Raw genomic sequence first — 21,924 nt, 5'->3', positions numbered from 1 at the left:
ACACATACAAACAAAAAGGACAGACAGCATCTGGGTGTCTGGCTGGGTGGTGCTCACGCGTGGCTCAGGGCACAGTGCAGGCCATGGGGTTTGGTTTCCTGGTCTACGGCTGGTCAGAGTGGGCGGGGCTTGGCAGCTAATGCAGGGAAGGGCAGGGGAGAACACGGCAGGCCGAGATTATGGCTACCTATTACTACTGTACCGGCGCAACCCCGTGTGTGTGCTGATACAACGCTGTCGAACTCCTTACTCGACGTCTTGTCTTCTTTGCAAACACTGCGAGTTACACCCCCAAATTCCCCGTACGTTTCAGCCCTGCAGGCGGCTCGCACACCACCACATTACACATTCGGCGCGGCCTAGCTCGCTGGTCGCTCAATAATTGGCCGTCTTGCCCAACTCGCCGCTTCTTTGAGCGACGTTGCCAACACCGCCTTTGTACCCTACAAAGACAAGATACACATACATATATACATACGCACAAACACGTCATGTCAACAGCAGCAGCAAGCAAGCCGCCTGCCACGAGCACGTCTCGTCGCGACGCCGCTGCCAAGACGTCGTCAGCTTCACCAGGGGCTGCAAGCCGCACGCCTGCCCGCTCCTCCACCCCGACTACCAATGGCGCCAGCGCAGTCTCGCGCACAAAATCTGTCCGTGGAGGCACCAACGGCGCCCCCGTCTCTGCACGCGCTGCTGTCAAGAAGCCTGCTACCCCCTCGAACCTGAGCAATGCGTCGCAGGCCGATGCTGACGAGGCCCGAGATGAGCAGGCCGCCCTGCTTCAAGATCTCAAGGAGCGCCTGCAAAAGGTAGAAGGCGAGGCAGAAGAGCGCCAGAAGCAGATCGAGGTCTTGACTGCTCGGCTGGACGAAGCGCTCGCAGAGCAGGCCAAGCTCGAGGAGCGCGCACACGAGGAGGAAGAAAAGGTCGAGGCGCTAGAGAACGAGAAGCGCGAGCTCACCCGCCAGCACCGCGAATTCGAAGCCATCTACGAAGCCGAGCGTGCCCAGGCGATGAAGGAAAAGGAGGAGACGCAGGCACGACAGGAAGAAATGCAGGGCACTATCCAGCGACTCAAGGAGACCATGGCGACCAAGAACATGCCCACTGGCGAGCCAGAGGGCGAGGGCGAGCAGCACCTATCACGCACATGTAAGTAGTCCCCATTTTCTGTCAACACCAAGGGGTGACCACGTGCAAATACTAACTTGGTCGCAGCGAGTTTCCGCAATGCGTCTTCACGCAACAACTCTTCGCAGAACCTCGAGAATGTCGCCTCTTTCGCGCCGCCCAACTCGGTGCAGCGCAGCAACTCGCGCAGCAACTCGAAGCTCATCAACCAGAAAGACAAGATCATCGAAGATCTGCGCCTAGAGCTCGCAGAGTACCAGGTAAAGATGCTTGAAGTAGAGAATGCTGGTGGCGGTCGTCTGCGCGAGCTCGAGAAGCAACTGCTGGAGACGCGCATGACCAACGCAAGGCTCATGGAGGATAATGAGAGTTTCCAGCTTCTGCTGGGTGAGAAGACCCTTAATGGAGACTTGAGCCGCGGCGATTTCTTGCGAGAGGCTTCCAGTGCCGACGACCGCGCTCCATCTCGCAGCGGCCCTTCGACAAGCCTGGCTGACGAGCTTCAATCGGCAGAAGAGGGTGACGCAGAAGTTGTTCGCAAGCTCGAGACAGAGCTCAACAGCATGAAGGCCCAAAACCAGGCCCTCACTCTTTACATCAACAAGATCATTGGCCGCCTGCTCACCCACCAAGGCTTCGAATCCGTCCTTGGCAACGACGCCGACAACGAACAAGGAGGCCCCGATAAGAATAAAGAGCTTCCACCTCCGCCGCCCCAGGAGAATGAGCAGCCCCAAGGCTTCCTCCAGCGCGCCAAGTCCGTGGCCATGGGTAACAAAAACAAGCCCCGGCCCCTCAGTGGCACCATGGGTCCGCCACCCCTAACCCAGCAGAGTGCACACGAAGACCCAGCCACAGCGCCCAGCATTCCCCTTACGCGCTCTGCATCAAGTCGTCACCCAAGCGGCAGCCATCGCCGATCAACGTCCGATGTTCCTGGCGCCGCCGGTATTGTTAATAACATGTACCGCCCAGGAGCATCCAACCCGGCTTCGCCCGGCGTGGTCTCGCCCCGCAACTCCTTTTTTGGCCTACCAGTCAACAGTGGGCCAGGATCCAGCAACCCCGTTTCCAGAGTTCCATCTGGTCAGGGCCCCATCCCAGAGGACAAGGAGGTGGATGCTCGCACCGAGTCTTCGTCGGCCAGTCACGTTGATACACCTAGCCCGCCGCGTCAGCTCGTGCGCAGTGAGACCAGCACTAGGGTCATGACAGGCAAGGGCATGCAACCGCTGCGCCTGGTCCAGAACGAAGAAGAGGCTATGAAGGCGCGCAAAGCTGCCAACAGGACCAGTTGGTTTGGTGGCCTTTTCGGTCAGACGCCGCCTCAGCAGCAACAGCAACAGGACACTGCCTAGTTGCGTCGTCAACTGGGCTGACTTGCTTGCTTACTGGTTGGTTTCCTTCTTCTTACTTGTTTGATGTGAACTCTTTTTTTGATCCCCCTCATGTAAGTAACTTTCATCATCATCATCACGAGCCCAATATTTTTATTTTTGGATACGACGGCACACGTACGACTTAATGCAGGAAACAACTCAAGAAGAACGAAGTAAATGGCCAAAGAAATACTTGTTTTTATTTCACAAACAAATGGGGATTGATTGATGGAAATACGTGTCACATGTATACACTTTTTTTCGTTGAACATATGGGGGGGGGGGTTTCCAGTTTTTGTGCACGTGGATGGATGCTGGAAAGGAAAGAAGAAGGAGTTGGTTTTTTTAATCCATAATTATTATTGTTTTTTTTTACCTCTGTCCACTAGCCCTCCTTCATTCTTTGTATACCCCCACAACTCCCTCAACGAACAATGTATGTAGATAAGACGACAGTCTCTCACGTCTTTCACGTTTAACTTAGTAAGTTAGTCTTTTTTTTCTACTTTTTCGGTGAATGTCGTTAGGTGTGAATGATAATTTGTTTATTTGCTTCATCATACCTCCCCCCTTTGTTATTATTCCCCCTTCTTCGTGGTTGCCCCTCTTCGTCATCGTCTTTGTCATCGTCATCTCCCCCCCCCCTATTGCTCTACGCCCCGCACATACTAGGTCCTAAACTCAAACTTCCCTTCCTCTCACTACATCTCGCGCACGTTTCTCCACTGCGTACACGTTTTCGCTGCGTCCCGTGCGGACACAGTGTCGGGTCCAGGCTGTGCGTGATCGCGTGGTGGCAGTCTGTATACCGGATATCCATCACGTGGACGCATGTTTGTGGGGGAGGCGAGGAACACGTGTGGAGGTGGATGTAGCACATTTCGGGTGTGTTTCGGGGGGTTGGGTTGGTGGGTTTCTTATTCTGTGTAAACACCCTCCTCCTCTATATTGCAGTGTGTAATTTTTTTTTTCGCGGAGATATTTAGATATATAGGGTAGTAGTGGTGGTGGTTTGTGGGGTAATTATTTGCTTGTTTAGTAAGTGATTGTTTGGTATAACTATATATGCTTTGGGGTGTTGTGTTTTTAGATAATCTCTCTTTCAGGCCTTTAATCTTTAGGTATGAGACGGGAAACAGTGTTTACTTGTCTTGTGTTTGAAATGTCTTGGGTAGCGGGGTTGAAACGATGATTTGATATTGTTTGGTTTTGTTTGGATAGCTAACACATTTGTCTGTGTGGGGTTGATGTGTTTGTGGATAGATTTGTCAGTATGGTATCTGAAGAAGATATGCTCGCTGGCAGGCATGTCTGCAAAATTGTCCTTAGAGTCGTTGTGTCTCTGGTTATACCGCAGCGTTTTTAATATCGGTGCAAAAACAAAAACATCTGATTTGCTGTCACTCATACTTTTATCAACATGTGTCATGATAAATTATTACAATTCTTATAAAACTAATCAAACATTACTAGTACAAGTAGCTCATTCCATTCTAGGATATCAGTAAACTTTCATACATCTTATCATACAGCCAAGTCTGTTAGACAAAACAAATGAGATCATATAGCGCCGTCACAAGGCACGAGTAAAACCCACGGGTGCCAGCGCCCACGAAGCTTCCAAAAAAAACCAAATACACCCATCACACCTAACCCATGCATAGTAAAAGCAGGGTAACAAGATTGATCCACAGCATAGAGTAGTGAACCAAAATCCGCCCAGCTCCTAGACCCCTCCATGATTTACGCAACAATCGTCTTTGGTGCCGCAGATCGCTCGACCCATTCTCCCAACCCATGGTCTGCAGTCGCCCAGTAGTCGCGCGTCTTCTTGTACATGGCCAAGCGCTCCGATAAACTCGGGATAGCCATGATTTCTTGAAAGGGAATTGGACGCTCCTCTACAGGCACATTTGTAAAGTCAATGGCGGTACCCGAGTCTGTGCGTTTGGATTTCGCCCATGGCTGAGGTGGGCGGATGCTTGCCTCAGATATCTTGCGCTCTCCAGGAAGTGGGAGATATTGCTCGTTCCAAGCAATCTTTCTTTGAGATGTGGTTATCGCGTTGTATGGTTCAAGATTGGTGGCAGTTGAGTAGATTGACGAGGCTGTGGTGGGACGGGCTGATGCGAGCTCTGGTTGGAATGTACGACTTTTTGATACTGAGGCGGAATTATCTGGATCGCTTTCCAATCCGATACTCTGCCCTAGTCGTGTTGTACTACGCCGTGTCCTCAGAGGAGTGGGACTACCATCAGACATTTCTACTTGGTGGTTCACCTGACTTTCTGGTAGATGCCTCTCCTCGCTTCCACGACGTGATCTTGAATGAGGAGAGAAAGACTTTTGTCTCAATCTAGAGAAACTCTCCTTCCACGACAGGCCTGGTCGTCGTGTATTAATCGGTACGGTATCTGAACGGCCGCGTGTTTCTAACTTGGCGCCGTCAGGGCCAGGCGGTGACCGTTCATTCGGTTCAGCTTCATTGTGACTGAAGTAGTTGTCAAGGCTTGAGCTCCCACTACCCATAACATTGACGCCACCGACATGTCGCGCGTCCATTGGCTGTGAGATCACAATTGTCTTAGTCTTAGCCATGACTTCGTTGTGGTACCCAATAGGGAATTTCTGTAGATTGTTAATGCACAAGTGGTTCGATTGATGTGCGTTGACTGACTGGAAGCGGATTGTTTCGCGTATATGTGGGCCTTGAGCAAGTATATGCCGAGGAGCGGAGGGTGCAACAATGTGAAAACTTGGTGATGCAAGTGCGGCGTGCTGAGCGATAACTGTGTGTTTTCGATTCACCCCGACAATCGAGGCTATTATGATCTGCAGGATGTGTGATAATGCTGTGAGGATGCGTACCGGATGTTGAACTAGGCAACAAGTAGAGAACAGTTGAATAATGCGTTCAGAAAAGAAACAGAGCAGGATGCAGGCCCATTGAAAGTCACAACTTAATCTCGCAATGATGCAACCACAATCGCTGTCTGACGTTCTGATACTCTTAACGTGGCTGATTGTCGGAGTTGGTTCGTCTCAGGCAGAATCGGGTCATCTGAGACACGCAACGTCTGTGAACCACGAGTGTAACTGCGGGTAAAATCGAACCCGTCTCAGTGCCGAAATCAGGGAGATAATAGCCGTAGAACGGAACAATGTTATGGATAGGTCCTGTAAAGGTCTCCTGGTATAGCCTTGTTATTGCTCGTGAGCTCTCTGATGCAAGTCGGAAAATAGCCTACCCATGCCAAGGCACTCTCGCGGACACTCATAGGACAGTAGAGGAGTCTAAGTGGATCACGTTAATTCATGTCATAACCCTCTCTTGAAGTCTTTCGAATAAGAGAGCAAAGTAGTGATACGTATAGTGTGTCTCCATAGACCGGTCAGGCATGAGCCGAGGCATGTCTGCGGGTGAAGATCAACATCCTGTGCAAGCCACCAGGTATCACAACACCAGTTTCTGTGGAACATCCGGGCAAAGTCCTGGATAATATCTGGCGGTCAAACATCTTCCTTTGTGCCTGGTAGAATGACGTCGAGTCTTTTGTATGCAATACGCGCGCGGCATGACCTGGGACAAATGCCAAAGAGAACAACAATTGCTTCATAGCTAGTATACAACGTCATGTAACATGAAAGAATTTTGCAGGACAATACTGTCCTCTTATTCTCTGTGGAACGCGCGCTTCCTCTAGGCGAAGCGCACGATATCGAGCTGAAGCGAACTCGCGACGTGGACAAAGAAGTCCTTCTTCTACGCGCGATCCTTCAGTATGCATTCAACACTACGTCCGGCCAGCGAGGCTGATAAAAGGTGTGGTGAAGCAAGGGGTGTCTCCAATCATTGCCCATGTCTCATCTCAACTACCCACTTATTGACAGAAACTGGCCAATCACACCTATTCAGGACTATGGCTCCGTTGCTCACGAGGTTAGCGGCTCCTCACCACCATCGTGAGGCTCCACAGCAACAGCACTTGACGTTGCTTGGACCCTCATCCAGGGGGCGCCATCATGCATTCTTGACTCTGTGGACGGGTAAGGCCGGCGGCTCTTGCTACGGAAACTTGCTTGACAGGTGCCAGACAGAGTACTCCACCGTGATATATGCTGTATATAAGGTATCATGCCTCATGCTGCCTGAAAGACATCAACAGCCCAGCTCTGAAGATTCCTTCGCTCGTCGCTTTTCAAAGTATTCGCTCTTTTTTCTTCTTTTCATCGTTCCTGGAGAATCGATAGGCCGGTCCACCTTTGCTATATACCCTCATTTAGACCCCCTTATTCACTTTGACGACTACAAAGTAGACGAACCAGTGTCCCATATTCACTATGAAGAACACTATCATTGCCCTTGCCCTTGCTAGTGCTGCGGCTGCACGCCCAACCGCTGTCATGACGAAGCGTGAGGTTCCCCAGGAGCATTCTCATCGCAACGTCAATCTCGCTGTCAACACCCTATTGCAGCAGAACAACCCCGCCAACATCCAGGACCCTGTCTTTGCTTTACTCGGAGCAGCGGCAGCAGCAGAAGGAGCTGGTGACATTGCTGATGCTGGTGAGTTATTCCATGATCAGCGCCAGTGCAGTGAAGCTAATCATTTCTAGACTGCCTTCAGCTAGCCGTAGCCGACCAGGCCTTTACCAACGCCAAAGAGGCTGGTGATGTGGAGGGTATGACTATGGCGCTTATATACCGTGCCTTGGAGCGCAACACTGGCTCTGTCGGCCTGAAGTCTGTTCCTTGCGAATCGATTCAGGCAGTCAACCCAGAAATTGCCGCACTCCAGCAGCACCAGGACCCTGCTGCTGATGGCGCGCAAGCGCTCAACAAGCAAATTGCTGAAGAACTTGCACGCCAAATTGCTTCCATTGGTGGCGACCCATCGATGGCAAATGAGGCTTCCACATTTGCCCCTGGCGAGATTGGCGACCCTACCGGAGCTGGAAACACTTGTGATGACGCCACTGATGATGCCGGATGTATCAACACCCTTGGGCTCCGTGTTGACGACCTCAGTGAGGCCGAGATCGCTGCTGCGGTCGCTGATGTTAAGGGAGCTGCAAAGGGAGCTGCAGCCGACAACAAGAATAACAACAAGGACGATAAAGCTGCGCAAGAGCAGGCTGTTGCTTGCGGAAACGAAGCTGCTGCCAGTGCGGGCCATGCTGCTGCCGCCAAAGATGGCGCTGCTGCTGCCAAAGGTGACGCTGTTAGCAGCAAGGCGAGCGCAGACTTTGGCAACTGCGACCCTACAATTGTCTTCGGCCTCCCATCCGATGGTCGCAAGGAGGATGCTTTCGAGCCTTCGGATCTGACTACCTTTAACCATGGCTCGGCCCAGAAGATTGCAATCATCTCCGACTTCATCTGCTCCCAGCTTGCCAACAAGTGCGGTGCAAGCGCCTCAGCTGTCAGTACCTGCGATGCTGCAGCATCTGCCGCTAATGGGCTTAAGGGCCAGGCGGCTGCGACTGCCTTCAACACTGCTCTTGGGTTGTAAGTGAAGTAAGGCCATTTGAGCAGATGTGATGTGTAATTTAGCAATAAAGGCGAGATGGATGAACTGGACATAGAACCCTTTTTATGATAATAGACTTAGTCACGCGTAAGATGATGCCAATACATCTTTAGCAGGGCATTATTGTTCAATGTTCTGGTACCATGTGAAGTGACTTGGCATATGCGTGACATGGCAGAGTCTTGTCCAAATCGAGGCACTGACATGCAACGAATCGATGCTTGTGATGAAATGAAGCCGTAAGCTTGTAAATGTGGTGGAGTGCATGCCGTCCCCGCACGTTGACTATTGAAGACTTTTGTGGATTTAGAACAACACACGTGGAGCTTCCATAATGGGCGGCAGTTCGGGCCTCGTGTTGTGTTGAGCCCACTTTTTGACACTCTGCAAACTTAGGATAGTAATTGCAAGAGAAATGGCAGCCAATGACGCATTGAGGGGAGACGACCTGGATCACAGCCTGTACGTATTAGGCGAGACACGTGCGCCTCTGGTTATTGGTGTGTGACAAGATGCCGCGAGCCAGACCGCTTTCGCAGCCAAGCGCGGGATGCAAGGAAAAAAACGTTTGGGAACTCCAGTCTGACTTGCAGATGGGCCAGGATAGGGGTCTCGCTTGCCAACGTCGACCTTGACGAAGGCCGCGGTCGATCAAGAATGGGCAACGAGGCCAGGCACGATAGCGATAGATGTTATGTTGAAGCGAGAAGCGCGTGCCACCGATCACCAGCCCACAGACGGAGACAAAAAGACAGAAAAGGACCAGCTTCGACGAGTCATGCAGCATTTGCAGAGTTGATGTGTGTGCCGTCCGTGATGCCCCACAGCGGAGCACGGTCTCCAGACTGACAGCGAATTGGGGTACTCCAGCTTGCGAATGCATCTGTGCGGTGCAGCGCTGGCATCTTCTGGCGGCGTGCTGTTGGCTGTGGCCCACGGCGCGGCGGCTGCAGTGGGTGCGGAAAGTCCAGATGCGAGGGGTATATCAGCACTGTGGAGTCGGTGAGGCTGGCTGCGTAATATCGATAGCAATGGCAGCAGGAGAGTGGACGAGGTGGAAAAGTCGTGACAGGCATTGGTGCTTTGCAGAAAAATACATGTTGAGTATCCGTATGTATGCAGGGGCCGTCGAAAAAGAGGGCCACTGCTGCGGTAAGCAGGCACGAGCCACCCGGTGCCATATCGGGATTAGCGTTCGCATAGAGCGCGTTGGAGCGCGTCAGTTTCGCTATGTGGTCGTCTGCAGCGCTGGCAGCACCAGCAGCAGCAGCTCGACGTGGCCGAACACAGCTGCAGAACACGGTATTGTGCGCGAGGATGCAAACTAGCCACCCCGAACACGTTCAAGACCGTTGCAACAACAAGCCGGTAGTCGTCGTGTGTTTGGTTTTTCGATGGGCGCGTCCCGAGGGCTGCTATCGACGATCTTGGCCATAGCCCGTGCTCCTGTCCTGGCACTAGCGGCCAACAGCCGTCCACGGGTCACCCGACTTGAATTTGCGACCCCCAACCATCACCTTCACACTTCACGACCTCACGATAATTCCGAGCCGATCTCGCCAGCCGCACGCTCGTCGGCCCCGAGACCAGGCGCCTGCTTGACGACTGTTTCCTTGCATCTTCTTCTACTCCCGTCTTTCGTTTTGCACGCCCCCATGGACGCCCAGTAAAGCGCCCACTTCGCTTCCGCCCACAGAACCGCTCTTCTCACCGCGACTCACGACTCTTGCCCTCATCGCCAGCATCCTCCACCTCCACCGCCACCCCTCGCCACACTCGACGCGTCTTCCACCTCCTGTTGAGACTTTTGCGCTTTGTCTTTTGCTTTTGTTCCTCGCGCTATCGACATCGCGCCCCAGCACCCCTCGCAACAGCCAGCTACGCGCCTTTGCACACGGAGCTTGTCGCCCATCTTCTTATCCGCAAGCCCTTCCGCCATTGCAACAACGCCAGTGATCCGCGCGTCCGAAATCGCGTGTCGTTGCGATAGTTGCACCCTCTCGTATTAAAGTCGCAGCTATCCTGCTCGCACGTGTAACCACCCTGCAGCCGCACAGTCGCGTTTGCAGTGTTCCAAACACCTGTTCGAGCCCAGCCAAACAACCAGCGAACCCTTCTCAGCGCTGTACGAACCGTCTTGCCATTGTATGCATTGACCGCTCGTCGCGCGTGCACTGTCCAGACCTGACGGCGTCGCTGAGACTGACCACTTGGACCCTCCCCTCCAGGTTGAACCCGACAGCGTTTCGAAACAGTGGCTCGTCTCCTATTTCTGTGATACATCAGCAGCCATGGAGTCTGAACGTTCCGTTTCCACCACCTTACCAAGGAACTTCATGTTCCACTACCGTGACGGCCCTGCTCCACAAACACCAGAGCCAGAGCCGCAACCAGAGCAACTGCAGCCACCGCCGCCGCCCCGCCAAGTCCTCAAGGTCCGCCGCCGCCGTGCCACCATGGTCATGAACCCCGACGACATGGACGCAGTCATGCATCAACAACCCATTCCCACTATTGAAGCGCCGGAAATCATGTCGGAAACCCCGAGTGAGCTGCCATCCTACTCTCTGTCTCAGGACGACGCCTTTCTGTCTCCAGGCTTCAGCTATACTCGTATGATCTCTCCGCCAAAGACTCCTGCTCACCAAGTGAGAACCATCAGCCACTACGAAGGACCCCAAGACTGGTCGGACGTTCCACACGTCAGCCAGAGTGAGACCTCTAGTAGACCCACCTCATCATCCGGCTTCTCTGATTCGTCTCTTTCGTCTTGTGACAGCATTGGATCCTTCATGTCAAGAAGCGGCAGCTGCACAAGCCTAGAAGATGAATCGTCTGATCCATTCTCCTTCTGCCCGCCACTACCGCAAATTCAACGGCCGGTCTCGCCATTGATGAACCAACAGCCAACACGCTCTGCCAAGAAGCTGAAGCTAAGGGCCAACTTCACAGAGGAAATGGACTACCACCTGTGGATGACTTACATGAATTACCTGCAGGACCCCACAGTGACGCCCTTCAAAGCTCTTCCGAGCACTACACCACCGAATGGTGTATGTCACCGCGTGGCGAGGATGGCTCGAAAGACTTGGAAGGGCCCAAGGCAGGCCCGCGTTGGCGGACTCCGTGTACAGACTCAACTTGGCCAGTACGCTGGTACTCCAAATGCCATGAAGACGACCAAGAGTGGCAAGTCCTTCGTGCGGTACCCTACTGAGAAGCAATGCCGAAAGCGTCTGCGAGATTTGGCCAAACAGAAACCTACCTTGTCTGCACACTACCAGCGTCTCCTCCATCGATCACCCTCACCGCTTCAATCCTCTCCGCCTCCAGAGGAACCGCCGTCGCAACCGTCGCAATCATCGTCGTCTTCGGTGCCGCAACAACCTTTGTCTTCGCCTTTCTCTCAGGGATCGACGACCTTCTCGACCCGTGACATGAACCTCTCGCTAGCAACCAGTACTGCTGCATCGATGCAGTTGGGCAACCCACTGTCACAACTCACCAAGGATATTACGCCACGACCGACAGCGAGGACATGGTCAAGTGCCCGATCTTCTGCTCATCAGAAGTCGCAGTCGCTCCATATCGGGCTCGGCCTTGGGCTAGGCACTGCACTAGGCTCTCCCTTCCACGCAAAGCTCGAGGCCAACAAGCTCAGCATGAGCCAGAATAGCGCACGTACTTGGCACGCATCATCGACGTCTCAGCCACCACGTCTAGGCTCTCCTTTCCAGCTACACGCACCACGACCAAAGTCCAAGGTGTTCAAGCGCCGTGCCCTTCACAGCAGCTTCGAAGGGAGGGTGCGTAACCGAGGAGAAAGCTTCGTCAACGAGATCTTTGGAGCTCCAGCAGAATCGAGCCACCGCGGTGTCAGGAACCGTGGCTTCAGCCTGGGCGACATGACTGAAGGAGCACGACGCCTTCCTCTAGCCAACGACCCTTCGGGCTTCAACCCATTTGCAGACTCTCGTTCTGCGCTGCCGAGTCCACACTCACCCGCGGTGGCAAATGATGTGCTCGGTCAATCTACTGCTCGCCTAGGTTCACCATTTGTCAGCCGGTCAAACAACATGTTCCCTCGACCGACCATGTCGCACAGCTTCGAGGCTCCCGCATCGTTTGAGCAACGGTTTGCCGGTATGCCTAGTGATGCTACCCGCTTACAGCGGCCGTAGGGTTCGACGACGATTTCTTCCAGTTTGTTAGTGTGGTCAAGCACAACGACTGCATCATTGGCGTTACGACGGTCAGCCTCTTGTGCTGTGGCAGAATATACTTGCCAATCTGCTCAGGATGGCGAGCCTGCTTATTTTGAAAAGCATTTCCTATGTTTTATTTATACCAAACCGTACACTCTCGGTCGCCGACATTGTACTGATGGCGATGACGCCCCTGGTTGTGTTTACCGGGCTTACGACTTTGACATGATGATGCGGCTGAAAGTGTTTCCAATTTACTTCCGTAATACGAGGGCAGGGTGCTGGGAAGTTATGGTGGCATGTAACATGGAGTTCCATGATGACCAGAAAGACCCTGACCCGATTTGGGCAATGAGACAGGCCAACAGCCTGACTCTGTCCTAAACCATCTCTTTTGTATACTTGGTCATCTTGTCTTGACTCAAGCCTCCACTCATTTTTGGCCCACTAGACGCTGTGGTGCTTTATTTCCTTGTGTTTGTGTTTTTTTTTGTTCTCCACCTTATCACGACGGTCATGATGAAGGTTATGATGAAGCGACGGGATATGGGCGTGAAGGGGTATTCAGTCTTCACGAATCTCAACGATTGTCTCGAAGCGTGAAGGACTCATACCTAATGTCTCTTTCTTTGAGCAAACTCTGCTTCGATGCGGAGGAAGGGATCGGCTGGACGGGTGATGCGGGCGAGGGTGAGGATGAGGAAGGGTACGAGGAAAAGCCTGTGCACTCTGATAGATTAGCTGGTCCCGAATGACGACGAGTCTGAGGCAGACGAGCTTGTAATAATGATTGAATGAATGAATGGAATGGATTTGACTCGATTAAGCTTGCCTGGAGTGGAAAAGAGTGAGAAGAGGTGATGGTGCGTTCCACATGAGCCCCTCTTGGTGCAGTGAGCTCCGCAAGGCCGTGCCGTAAAGTAGTTCCGTAACGTGGGTGCTGAGCACAGGCGTCATCATCGTGTGTGTGCCGAAAACAGCCCCCATGATCCGTGAATGACCAGGCACACACACACACACACACACACATATATACGCACACACATGGACGAGTACAGGCACACGCACGCGCACACAGACTTGGAACCTAATGAGCCAAGCGCCGGGGAAGCATGTGCTGAGACTCGCTAGGAGGAGTGGCCTTGCCAATACAGGTTTGATGTTTACAGCGCAAGGGCAACAATGGCTCTTGAAAACAAACAAGGACGAGAAAAACTCGTGCGTGTCTACACACCCTCTTATCTGCAGCTGGCCCTGCAGTCAGCCGGACGGACATGCTATACGTACATAAGGATATACGATTTGCAGCCAGGGGCGGACGTCATTCGGGAAGAAATTTGGCAGGCGGGGAGGCAAGCGGGAGGAGAAAAGAAAAAAGAGATAAAAGCATGCAGCAAAGAGTGGATGCACCAGGCCACAATGAGCAAACCGCAAAAGCTGAAGCTCTGGCGAGCAACCGCACGGATCAGTCCGTCTAGGCATTCCGCCGAGGCCTAACGTTGTTTGCTTGGGGTGGTGGCCGTAGCTGACCGGCGGCCGCCAGTTAGAGCGCTGGAGAGGAGAGAGACAGAGACAGAGAGGAGAAAAGAAGACCAGCCTTTTTGGGTGCAATATATCTTTTAGCACAGGGCAAAAAAGATATCCATTGTCAATATCAATAGAAATGGAATAAGTAGTGAGCGGAGAATGGATTCATTGCATGGCTGGCCATAGCCAAGGGTAGCTGTAACCACCAGCCGCCCCTCGTCTTAGCCGTGCCGTGTGCGTGTATGGTGTGTGTGGAGAGGGTATGGTGTGAGTAATAAGAGTCAGGCTGTGTGGTTCTTTGTCTCGTCTGGTGGTGCGTCAAAATTCACGTCAAGACGCGTCGGGACGCGTCGCGATGTGCAATTCTCAGGCCCAAAGCGGAATGGTGCTGGGTTGGTGGCAACGAGGGGAAGCCGCCTAGTGTGCTCTGCAGCAACCTGGTTACTCTTTGTCTCTTTGCATCGCACTAGTTGGGGGCCACCACAACATCAAGACGGGATTTCCGGCTGCGGGCATGACTGAGGGCTGCTGAGGGCCTCGTATCGGCTCATGGCTGCAGCTCTTGGTGACACCATATCACTCTTCGTTTCCATGGCGATCTGCCGACTCGCGTCCTTCACCTTGCAATGGTGCGGCTGGGCTTATGCCATCAACCACCGTCGGACTAATTGGCCCTTTCCTTCTGTCGATTGATGAGCAAGCCACCCTCCCCTCTCCACCACTTCCCACTGGTTTCACGCCCCCGGCTTATTATGTCCATCTGTGGCCTCGCGACACCATCTCGCATGCTTCTGACGCCACTTGAACGCTGGATCCATGGAAAGTTTCAACTTGAGGCATGTTGGGCCCCACCCCCTCTTCCCAGTGCCGGTGCCTGGAGAGTCGAATGCGGAAGGTTGGACGGAAGCCTATCTGTCGGTCTGTGCCAATATAACTATGGCAACTGTGGCACACCCTAGACCCCTCCGTCCAGAGTTGGGAGTATTGAAGGCTTGACTAGACTTACAACATGCTTTGTATCTTGCTTCCCGGTCAAGGATGGCTGTGCTTGCATATTGTTTCATTCGTCACCACGGCCTACATACTTTCTTGTCCAAGGGTGCTCCTTACACTATTGCATCTGCTTTCTTAATAGTCGATCATCCAACCTCGTCAAGCTCCCCCAACCCCCTCGGGTTGCAATTCGATATATTCCATTGTTTGCTTTTCGCCTTATCACTTGCCCCCTGGCTTTTCTAGCTTCGGTCAATAGAGGATCACTTCAAACCGCGGAGTCCAGAAAGCTGTACCCCTCGGCTCTCAACTGAGAGAAAACGGTACGCGATTTGCGTTTGCAGCAGCGATGATCAACGCACTCTGATATCGGGTCTTCATGGACGATCGTTAATAATCCTCCCCTGAATCCAACACGGCGGAATCATAATTCTACCATCCTTGTTACCGTTCAGCAAAGCAACAAATATAATCTCTGACTGCCCATCGTGGAACTTCGCAATTCTTTTGAGAAAATCCCCTTCAAGTCGATCCGAGTATGCCGCTACACCGAACCAATGCAAGGCTTGTCCACAAGAGTCCCGTTGGAATGGCACCTGGCCAATCCAACTCGCTTAAAAGGATTCGTCATCAAACACGCACGAGGACATCAGAAGTCGTATGAAGTGGTTGAACAATAATCTGACGACCACGGAATCAAAGAAACCATCTCCATCCGCTGCCGCACGTTGACCAGCATCGGCTATGCAGCTGCACCTCATAGTATCCACAATGAATGCGAATGCAAGCTAAGTCGTTTTTTCATTACTCTATATAATTAATTCAATACAGTACCACAGAAGTACCACTCCTCAAAAACAAAATCAACCTATGTTGTATACCAAAAAATCCTCTAACATCTAGCTACATACACAGTGAATTATGGGGTATGACAACCAATCGTACAACATATGATACCCCGTACGCTCGTTCTTCAGTCTTTACTGGATCAAACCCGGTCGTCCCGTTTGAGCCTATGGAGGGGGGGGGGTTCAAGATCACCGCTTCCCGCCTTTATGAGGAAATATTACTACCGTTCCTCAATTGCATCTTGCTCATATCACCGTTCTGCGGCATCTGAGCCAGCCACGTGGGCGGTGCCATACCAGTCTGATCATGGATGGTGCTAAGCAGAGGAGGCAGACTCTGGAAGAGATTGCGGATTGGAGCTGCAGGATCAGCCATGCCCTCGCCCCCTTGGTTTCCAGTGTTCCAGACACTGATCTTAGGCTGCAGACCCCTGATGGCTTGGCCGTTGGCCAGAGCCAGCTTCTCGTAGGTGCCGTTGGTGATCATGAGGTACTGCATTAGGCCTTGAGGTCCACCCAGGACATTGGCCATGTCGCCGTAGGCCTTTGCCATTGCGGATAGACCTTCGGCTTGGCGTTGCTGCGTGATTAGCTCAGCTTGGGCCTTGCGCTCCTGGGTATAGTACTCAGCCTCGGCGGCCCGTTTAGAGACGATGAAGTTGGCTTCTGCCTCGCGCTCCTTGGCTTGGAAGTTCGACTCTGCATCACGCAGGCGGCGGAAGGCGACCGCCTCGGCCTCGGCTTGCTCGCTGTACTTTTTGCCCTCCGCGGCCTTTTCCTGAGCGTAGAGTTCTCCATCAGCCTTTTGTTGCGAAGATTCCTTCTCAATCTTCGCCTGCACGACCTTAGTAGCTCGGAGACGCTCAAGCTCCATGAGTGCCCTCTTCTTCTCAACTTCCATCTGAAGCTCCGCATCGCGGCGTTCAGCTTCGCGCTTAGCGTTGATCCTGGCTACGTTGAGGTCCCTGCTAATCTCAATCTCCTTGTCGGTAAACTTTGCATCTGCTGTGGCCTTTTCGGCCTTGCGCTCGGTTTCGAGGACAGCGGTTTGGGCGTGGATCTTTGCCACTTCTTGCTTGGTCTTGCCCTGCTTTTCAGCCTCGCCAACCTCACCCTGCATGCGGGCGTGGGCAACGTCGACCTTAGCTTGGTTCAGAGCACCCTCGTGTGCCTTGCGTGAGAGAAAAGCAAAGTACTCTGACCCTGGCGTGTCTTGCAGTTCCTTGACGTTGGCATTGTAGATGCAGAGACCGAATTGGTCGAGCTCCGATTGTACCTTGAAACACTGGTGAGTATGTGGTTGATTTGAATAGCGAAAAGGTGAGTATTACCTGTTGAATGACCTTTTCCTTGAAGATTCTGCGCTCGCGGAACAGCTCCTCCATGGTCATTGTGGAAACTATTGATCTTGTCTCGCCCTCAATGATTCCCTTGACGATATCCTGGACATGGCTGCGCCCCTCAGCTACTGCAACCACTCCCTTTGACGCATTTTGTGTCGGTCTGCCGTCGCTCTCGCCTGTAAGCAAAACAGCATACTTTTCCAAAGCTTCTGGGTTATCCGCAGGACCGATTGTAAAGACTGCTGGGAGGGAGAACTTAAGCTTCTCAATCGTCATTGCTTGTAGCGACATTGAGAAGTCAAACGGTGTGATTGAGATTTTGGAGACTTTTTGCAGAGGGTAGACGAAGGCCTTTTTCTTGATGAGAACCTTTTGAATCCCTACTCCCGTAATTACGAGGTAGGAATTCGGCTCTGCGACGTGGTACCACATGATGGCTGATGTTTTGTCTAGACGGGGTTAAGATTATTCAAGGCGATGTATGCCGGCGATTGATCCTCGATCGATGGAGTCGGTGGTGTATTAATCGGGTAGAATTGAGGTGTAGAATGACAGGATTCTTATATGCCAGACTTGGAAAAAGATATAAGACAAAAGGGTGCCGAATGGGTATATATTTATACCACTCAAACGTATTCGACTGTTCCACACAGAACAAAAGATATCGTACCGTATTGCCAAATCTTGAAGTGGTGGTGATGATGATGATGATGAATTCGCTATTAGTGAACCATCCTACAACAGCAGAACTATATACCTTTATACACCTTCAGCCTGGTCATGATACGCTCCCAAAAGTACTACTACCGCAAAACACGGCACGTCCAAGTGCACAGCTCGGTGAACACGTTGGACAATAGTGGTGAGAGAAGTGCACAGACCAGATCTGAGCCCAGGAACCGGGGTACTAGTCGCATCTACCACGATTCTGCCTTATGCACAGCCACAACATGTGACCTACTTCGGAGGCCTAACTGGGTGTACGGACCCTTTTGTCAAAAGGGTTGTTCTTGCCTCCCGGTGACCTAAAGCGTTCAAGTTTGCACTGCAGATCTCACGATTTTTCGGGCGTTTGCTCGGTCGTTTGGCGCATTGGAATGCGAGAGGCATATCGCTGTGTCTGTCTCAGACATTGACACAGCTGTTTTACTGGCAAAAAGTATTGACACAAGCATGTTTGCCTGAATCTCTCCTTCTTCTCGGTCAGACATGGAGTTTGGTTGGCCAAGATGGGTCGGGCCGGGTGGCCTCGGGTATTCATACTTGAAAAATATCTGATTCGCTTACCCGTGTGTGTTCAAGGCATCCTGTGACCACCACCAGGTATAGTATGACGAGACAACGACTGTGGCGATGCTTGGCGCTAGTTGGAAGACCTCAGTTGTGAGGCGGAGACAGGGCAGACTATCGTGTCTGCTTTGGGTCGGTGGCTTGCCGTTATCCGTAGAAGACTAGTAACTGTTCTTCCGGGGTTTGCCATCGGACTACCGTACAACAAGAGCAGCCTTGGTAACTTTTTGCCTGTGAGCACAAGGCTGTTGGTACACAGTTACCAATTATACGACGTTCTTCGCCAGGCCACCAACCTCGACACCTCACACTCTGGAGCCTTCTGTCACTCCTGGAAAGATGTCAGAGAAACACAACGATGCAGCACCACCACCACCATACTCACCACCCGCCTCCTCCTCATCTCCATCAATCCTCGATCAACTAAATATCACACGCACCCAACACATCGAGTCCGTAATCGACACCCACATCCTCCCCCTCATCCACCAACGCATCACCTACGCCATGGCAACCACGACCCTCGCCCTCCTCCCCTCAGACACATCCCTCGCGCCCACAAAATCAGACAGCTCCTCCGGTTTCTCCAAGGACTCCTCCTCCTCTTCCTCTTCTCCATCGGTTCAAGTCCTCGGCTTCGCCTCCGACACCTCTCCCCCCCACCTCATCCACCTATCTGGCCCCATTAACAGCACAGAATTCTGGAAACTACCAACCGTCCTACACGAACTCGAAACAATCCTAACTTCGCGGTTAAATCCGCCTAGCTACCGAGATACTACGCTTTCTCCTAATGCTACTAGTGCTACAAGCGTACCAACCTCATCGCTACGCTTCTCCCGCCGCAATCTCCTAGCGAGAGTAATGCCGTCGTTAGGCCCGGAGCAGGCGTCACCGGGGAATAACCCAGAGGTTGGCGTGAGACAAGTTCACAAAGCTGCTTCTGAAACGAGCATGGTTATGGTGAAAGCGAGGCTAGAGGAGATTTGTCTGAGGACAGTGAGCGACTTCGGGTTATACGATACGATATCGAAACAATGTGTTATTATCAAAGTAGATGCGCAATCTTGACTTTTTCCATGTCGGAACGGCAGTCAAATTAGCCCCTCCCAAAAAAAAATAACTCTGTAGATGCGATGTGCTGCGTATTAGCTTTAATAGTTGAAATCAAGTTTGGGTACGGGGAACAGGAAAAAAAAGTGAATTCCAATGTTACAGATAGAGAGGGGTGTAGGCAAAAAAGAACGGTATGTAGTGATGAGGGCAAAAAAAGCGAAACTCCCCCGGAAAGGCTCGAACTTTCAACCTCCTGATAAGCTACTGGTGTAACAGTCAGACGCGCTAGCCAATTGCGCCACGGAGGATGTTTGCGAAAGCGCTGAATGCGCTTCGGTTTTGAGTTTCGATGGAGGAATTAGTTGTGATAAAATTTATATTGCCATATCTCATAATTTTCATTCAATGTTCGAAGCAAAAAGCAATGTAGCTCTCATCGGTCGGCTAATGTGTGGAACGACCCAGGATCTATACGCTTGTTTAGCGAGTAACATTGAGCATGCCCGGCTTTTCCCTGAACCTCAACTATCGCCTATACTGCTCGACTACTGTATTGTCGCTATGCTTGTCCCGCATCATCCCTCAAAACCACAATACCATATGGATCCCTATCTGCCTCGCTGACCTCAACAATCAGATTTTCATCTGCCAGCGCCTCCAAAAACTCTCCATTATCCTTGTACTCTTCCCTAACCTTTTTCCACTCCTCGTCCACAGCGTCTTCTAGCTGTGTACTCATAACTTCGGCGAGGAACCCGCGCTCAGAGTTGCTATGGAACAAGCTGATGACTACTCGGCCTTGCTCGATTGCCGCGAGCGCTGCGTGATGGTCTAGTTCGCCTGTAAAGAGCAAATCGACGTCTAGGCCGCTGAGGAGGCCGGAGCCAGAGCCTGCGCAGATGCCTACGCTTTTGATTTGCATGTCGGAGATTGCTTTGCCTTGGGGGATTGCGATTGGGAAGCCCTTGGGGTTGTTGAGCCCTTTGCCTATGCGATCGAGGAGGGTGGGAAGGGGCTGGGCATGGTCGAATCGCACAATGCGGCCCATGCCGGCGTTGGGATGTGAAGCGAGCTCCGGCGTCTGAGGTTTGATGACTTCTCGTTTGTGTGGAGCAGTAACCGGGGCTGTTGAAGTGAGCAACTTGCCAAGCTGAAGGGTGCGCTGGCTCGGGTGGTGGTTCAGGGTAAAAGTTGGCCGTTTCTTCTCAATGAAGGGATCGTCGTTGTTTTCTTCTGTAGGATTTAAGGGCTCTGGTTGAGCACCCGCGCCTGGAGACTGACCCAAATTCTTTGTGCCTGTAACAATGTCTGCTAGCCAATCTCCTAGTCCTCCTGGTGCTGCATCCAACGCTGTATGTGGACAGTATACACTAATGCCATGACTGGCTAACCGCAGTAGTGATTGCTGCTGTGTATCCGCAAGAGTCAATGACTTCAGGCCTCTGAATATGATCGGGTGGTATGCGATGATGATCGAAGAGTTGAGTGCAATGGCCTCGTCGGCAACGGCTTTGGTGAGGTCAATGGTGAGGAGGACGGTGTTTGACTGGCGGCGAGACGCATTGAACGGTGCTTCAAGTAGCAATCCGGTATTGTCCCAAGAGTTGTCTGCAAGCTCCCGCGGATACCTTTATTCACAATCAGTACTTTGCCAGAGCAGGTTTGCATATGCTTGATTCTCTGGCTGCGAGATACAAAGGAACAATATTCGGCCTGTGGGAGAGTTGACCTACAACTTCCGCATTGCTCTTACAACCGCTTGGGAGAACGGCGCACAAGTAGTAGTCGCACTCATTGCGAATCGCTGTGCCGTGGACATAAACATACGGTCCTCAATGGAACAATTGCAAACCCAAAGCAGTAACACTTTGCAATCATAAAGGCACGCGCCAATCATCCCTGCACCCGTAGCCGACATGCGTCATCAGCCCCTCCCCGCTTCCGGTCTGCGCCTTTTCTAGATTCGGAGGCCCAATCTTATCAGATCCGAAGATAGGAACACTGGAGGAATATCACATCATTACCACATGGATCCACGACACAAACTTTACAAAACACTCGACACTCTTGCGATCGATTCAGAAAATACCAAAGCGATGAGTGCAAGAACGGATGCTGAGGCCACGAACGTGCAGGCTACCTCCGGCGTTTCCATGGAAGGAATCAAGAAGAAACTGGAAGACGGACTCGGTGCAACACATGTTGAGATTGAAGATTTGAGTGGTATGCATAAATTCCTTTTTTACTCAGAAAAGAAGGCGGAGAGAGAAAAAGTAAAACGGGACGGGCAAGGTCTGGCGTCGGGATATTTTTCTTTTCAGTCGCTCTCTGAGTCACAGGACTACGCTGATATTACAAACAGGCGGATGCGGGCAAATGTACGAGGCTATCATCGTATCACCACAATTTGCCAAGAAGACCACTCTAGCACGACACCGGCTAGTCAACAGTACGCTGAAGGAGGAAATTGCAGCGATACATGCGTGGACACCAAAGTGTCATACGCCGGAGGAATGGGAAAAGAAGAAACCACAGTAAATACGATGCAGCCTAGTCATAGTGAATGCACCCAAAGAATGGTTCACCGCCATGAGCAAAGCGCATTTCATGATACATAA

The 21,924-nt window shown here is 52.0% G+C and overlaps 11 protein-coding genes and 1 non-coding gene across 12 annotated transcripts; 5 read left to right on the top strand and 7 right to left on the bottom strand.

The window, feature by feature from the left end:
- Nucleotides 1–207: 207 nt before the first annotated feature.
- COCSADRAFT_299510 (uncharacterized protein) lies at nt 208–2,769 on the top strand. Its single transcript, XM_007699836.1, has 2 exons — nt 208–1,155; nt 1,222–2,769. Exons 1-2 carry the CDS (start codon nt 492–494, stop codon nt 2,490–2,492), a joined length of 1,935 nt encoding a protein of 644 aa, XP_007698026.1. The 5' UTR covers nt 208–491; the 3' UTR covers nt 2,493–2,769.
- A 1,174-nt stretch (nt 2,770–3,943) lies between these two features.
- On the bottom strand, nt 3,944–5,583 carry COCSADRAFT_299504 (uncharacterized protein). The gene has a single exon (XM_007699835.1). The coding sequence runs from the start codon at nt 5,109–5,111 to the stop codon at nt 4,257–4,259; it is 855 nt and encodes a 284-aa protein (XP_007698025.1). The 5' UTR covers nt 5,112–5,583; the 3' UTR covers nt 3,944–4,256.
- A 305-nt stretch (nt 5,584–5,888) lies between these two features.
- On the bottom strand, nt 5,889–6,288 carry COCSADRAFT_299486 (uncharacterized protein). The gene has a single exon (XM_007699834.1). It carries the CDS (start codon nt 6,128–6,130, stop codon nt 5,906–5,908), a length of 225 nt encoding a protein of 74 aa, XP_007698024.1. The 5' UTR covers nt 6,131–6,288; the 3' UTR covers nt 5,889–5,905.
- Nucleotides 6,289–6,917: 629 nt separating this feature from the next.
- COCSADRAFT_83905 (uncharacterized protein) lies at nt 6,918–8,026 on the top strand (the record flags this gene model as incomplete). The annotated part of the gene is made up of 2 exons (XM_007699833.1): nt 6,918–7,080; nt 7,131–8,026. The coding sequence occupies 2 exons, from the start codon at nt 6,918–6,920 to the stop codon at nt 8,024–8,026; spliced, it is 1,059 nt and encodes a 352-aa protein (XP_007698023.1).
- Nucleotides 8,027–9,908: 1,882 nt separating this feature from the next.
- On the top strand, nt 9,909–12,350 carry COCSADRAFT_299425 (uncharacterized protein). Its single transcript, XM_007699832.1, has one exon. The coding sequence runs from the start codon at nt 10,336–10,338 to the stop codon at nt 12,223–12,225; it is 1,890 nt and encodes a 629-aa protein (XP_007698022.1). The 5' UTR covers nt 9,909–10,335; the 3' UTR covers nt 12,226–12,350.
- Nucleotides 12,351–12,698: 348 nt separating this feature from the next.
- On the bottom strand, nt 12,699–13,410 carry COCSADRAFT_299495 (uncharacterized protein). The gene has a single exon (XM_007699831.1). The coding sequence runs from the start codon at nt 13,277–13,279 to the stop codon at nt 12,830–12,832; it is 450 nt and encodes a 149-aa protein (XP_007698021.1). The 5' UTR covers nt 13,280–13,410; the 3' UTR covers nt 12,699–12,829.
- An 8-nt stretch (nt 13,411–13,418) lies between these two features.
- On the bottom strand, nt 13,419–13,908 carry COCSADRAFT_299418 (uncharacterized protein; the record flags this gene model as incomplete). Its single annotated transcript, XM_007699830.1, has 1 exon — nt 13,419–13,908. A coding segment is annotated over one exon (399 nt), but the record flags the coding sequence as incomplete, so codon positions are not given.
- A 1,648-nt stretch (nt 13,909–15,556) lies between these two features.
- Nucleotides 15,557–17,676, bottom strand: COCSADRAFT_138283 (uncharacterized protein). Its single transcript, XM_007699829.1, has 2 exons — nt 16,949–17,676; nt 15,557–16,893 (listed from the first exon to the last, which is right to left on the bottom strand). Exons 1-2 carry the CDS (start codon nt 17,390–17,392, stop codon nt 15,823–15,825), a joined length of 1,515 nt encoding a protein of 504 aa, XP_007698019.1. The 5' UTR covers nt 17,393–17,676; the 3' UTR covers nt 15,557–15,822.
- A 729-nt stretch (nt 17,677–18,405) lies between these two features.
- Nucleotides 18,406–19,335, top strand: COCSADRAFT_299401 (uncharacterized protein). The gene has a single exon (XM_007699828.1). The coding sequence runs from the start codon at nt 18,590–18,592 to the stop codon at nt 19,319–19,321; it is 732 nt and encodes a 243-aa protein (XP_007698018.1). The 5' UTR covers nt 18,406–18,589; the 3' UTR covers nt 19,322–19,335.
- Nucleotides 19,336–19,528: 193 nt separating this feature from the next.
- COCSADRAFT_t29 lies at nt 19,529–19,614 on the bottom strand. Its single transcript has one exon. It is a non-coding gene; the product is annotated as a tRNA-Asn (tRNA).
- Nucleotides 19,615–19,687: 73 nt separating this feature from the next.
- On the bottom strand, nt 19,688–21,148 carry COCSADRAFT_35061 (uncharacterized protein). The gene is made up of 2 exons (XM_007699377.1): nt 21,040–21,148; nt 19,688–20,934 (listed from the first exon to the last, which is right to left on the bottom strand). The coding sequence occupies exons 1-2, from the start codon at nt 21,099–21,101 to the stop codon at nt 19,866–19,868; spliced, it is 1,131 nt and encodes a 376-aa protein (XP_007697567.1). The 5' UTR covers nt 21,102–21,148; the 3' UTR covers nt 19,688–19,865.
- A 185-nt stretch (nt 21,149–21,333) lies between these two features.
- COCSADRAFT_85391 (uncharacterized protein) lies at nt 21,334–21,844 on the top strand (the record flags this gene model as incomplete). The annotated part of the gene is made up of 2 exons (XM_007699827.1): nt 21,334–21,529; nt 21,669–21,844. The coding sequence occupies 2 exons, from the start codon at nt 21,334–21,336 to the stop codon at nt 21,842–21,844; spliced, it is 372 nt and encodes a 123-aa protein (XP_007698017.1).
- Between the last annotated feature and the right edge of the window lie 80 nt (nt 21,845–21,924).

Source organism: Bipolaris sorokiniana (assembly GCF_000338995.1).
Source record: "Bipolaris sorokiniana ND90Pr unplaced genomic scaffold COCSAscaffold_4, whole genome shotgun sequence".
Taxonomy (NCBI): domain Eukaryota; kingdom Fungi; phylum Ascomycota; class Dothideomycetes; order Pleosporales; family Pleosporaceae; genus Bipolaris; species Bipolaris sorokiniana.
The sequence above is the reverse complement of the archived record's forward strand: the minus strand, read 5'-3'. Positions and strand labels throughout refer to the sequence as shown.

Excerpts from the sequence above, each read along its gene's own strand:
- COCSADRAFT_299510 (XM_007699836.1), top strand. The coding sequence starts at position 492 with ATGTCAACAGCAGCAGCAAGCAAGCCGCCTGCCACGAGCACGTCTCGT. Across the intron at positions 1,156-1,221 it reads GCAGCACCTATCACGCACAT|CGAGTTTCCGCAATGCGTCT; the intron begins GTAAGTAGTCCC and ends ACTTGGTCGCAG.
- COCSADRAFT_299486 (XM_007699834.1), bottom strand. The coding sequence starts at position 6,130 with ATGAAGCAATTGTTGTTCTCTTTGGCATTTGTCCCAGGTCATGCCGCG.
- COCSADRAFT_299495 (XM_007699831.1), bottom strand. The coding sequence starts at position 13,279 with ATGTGTGTGTGTGTGTGTGTGTGTGCCTGGTCATTCACGGATCATGGG.
- COCSADRAFT_138283 (XM_007699829.1), bottom strand. The coding sequence starts at position 17,392 with ATGTGGTACCACGTCGCAGAGCCGAATTCCTACCTCGTAATTACGGGA. Across the intron at positions 16,894-16,948 it reads AGGAAAAGGTCATTCAACAG|GTACAATCGGAGCTCGACCA; the intron begins GTAATACTCACC and ends CAGTGTTTCAAG.
- COCSADRAFT_299401 (XM_007699828.1), top strand. The coding sequence starts at position 18,590 with ATGTCAGAGAAACACAACGATGCAGCACCACCACCACCATACTCACCA.
- COCSADRAFT_35061 (XM_007699377.1), bottom strand. The coding sequence starts at position 21,101 with ATGAGTGCGACTACTACTTGTGCGCCGTTCTCCCAAGCGGTTGTAAGA. Across the intron at positions 20,935-21,039 it reads GTAAGAGCAATGCGGAAGTT|GTATCCGCGGGAGCTTGCAG; the intron begins GTAGGTCAACTC and ends TTGTGAATAAAG.
- COCSADRAFT_299504 (XM_007699835.1), bottom strand. The coding sequence starts at position 5,111 with ATGGCTAAGACTAAGACAATTGTGATCTCACAGCCAATGGACGCGCGA.
- COCSADRAFT_299425 (XM_007699832.1), top strand. The coding sequence starts at position 10,336 with ATGGAGTCTGAACGTTCCGTTTCCACCACCTTACCAAGGAACTTCATG.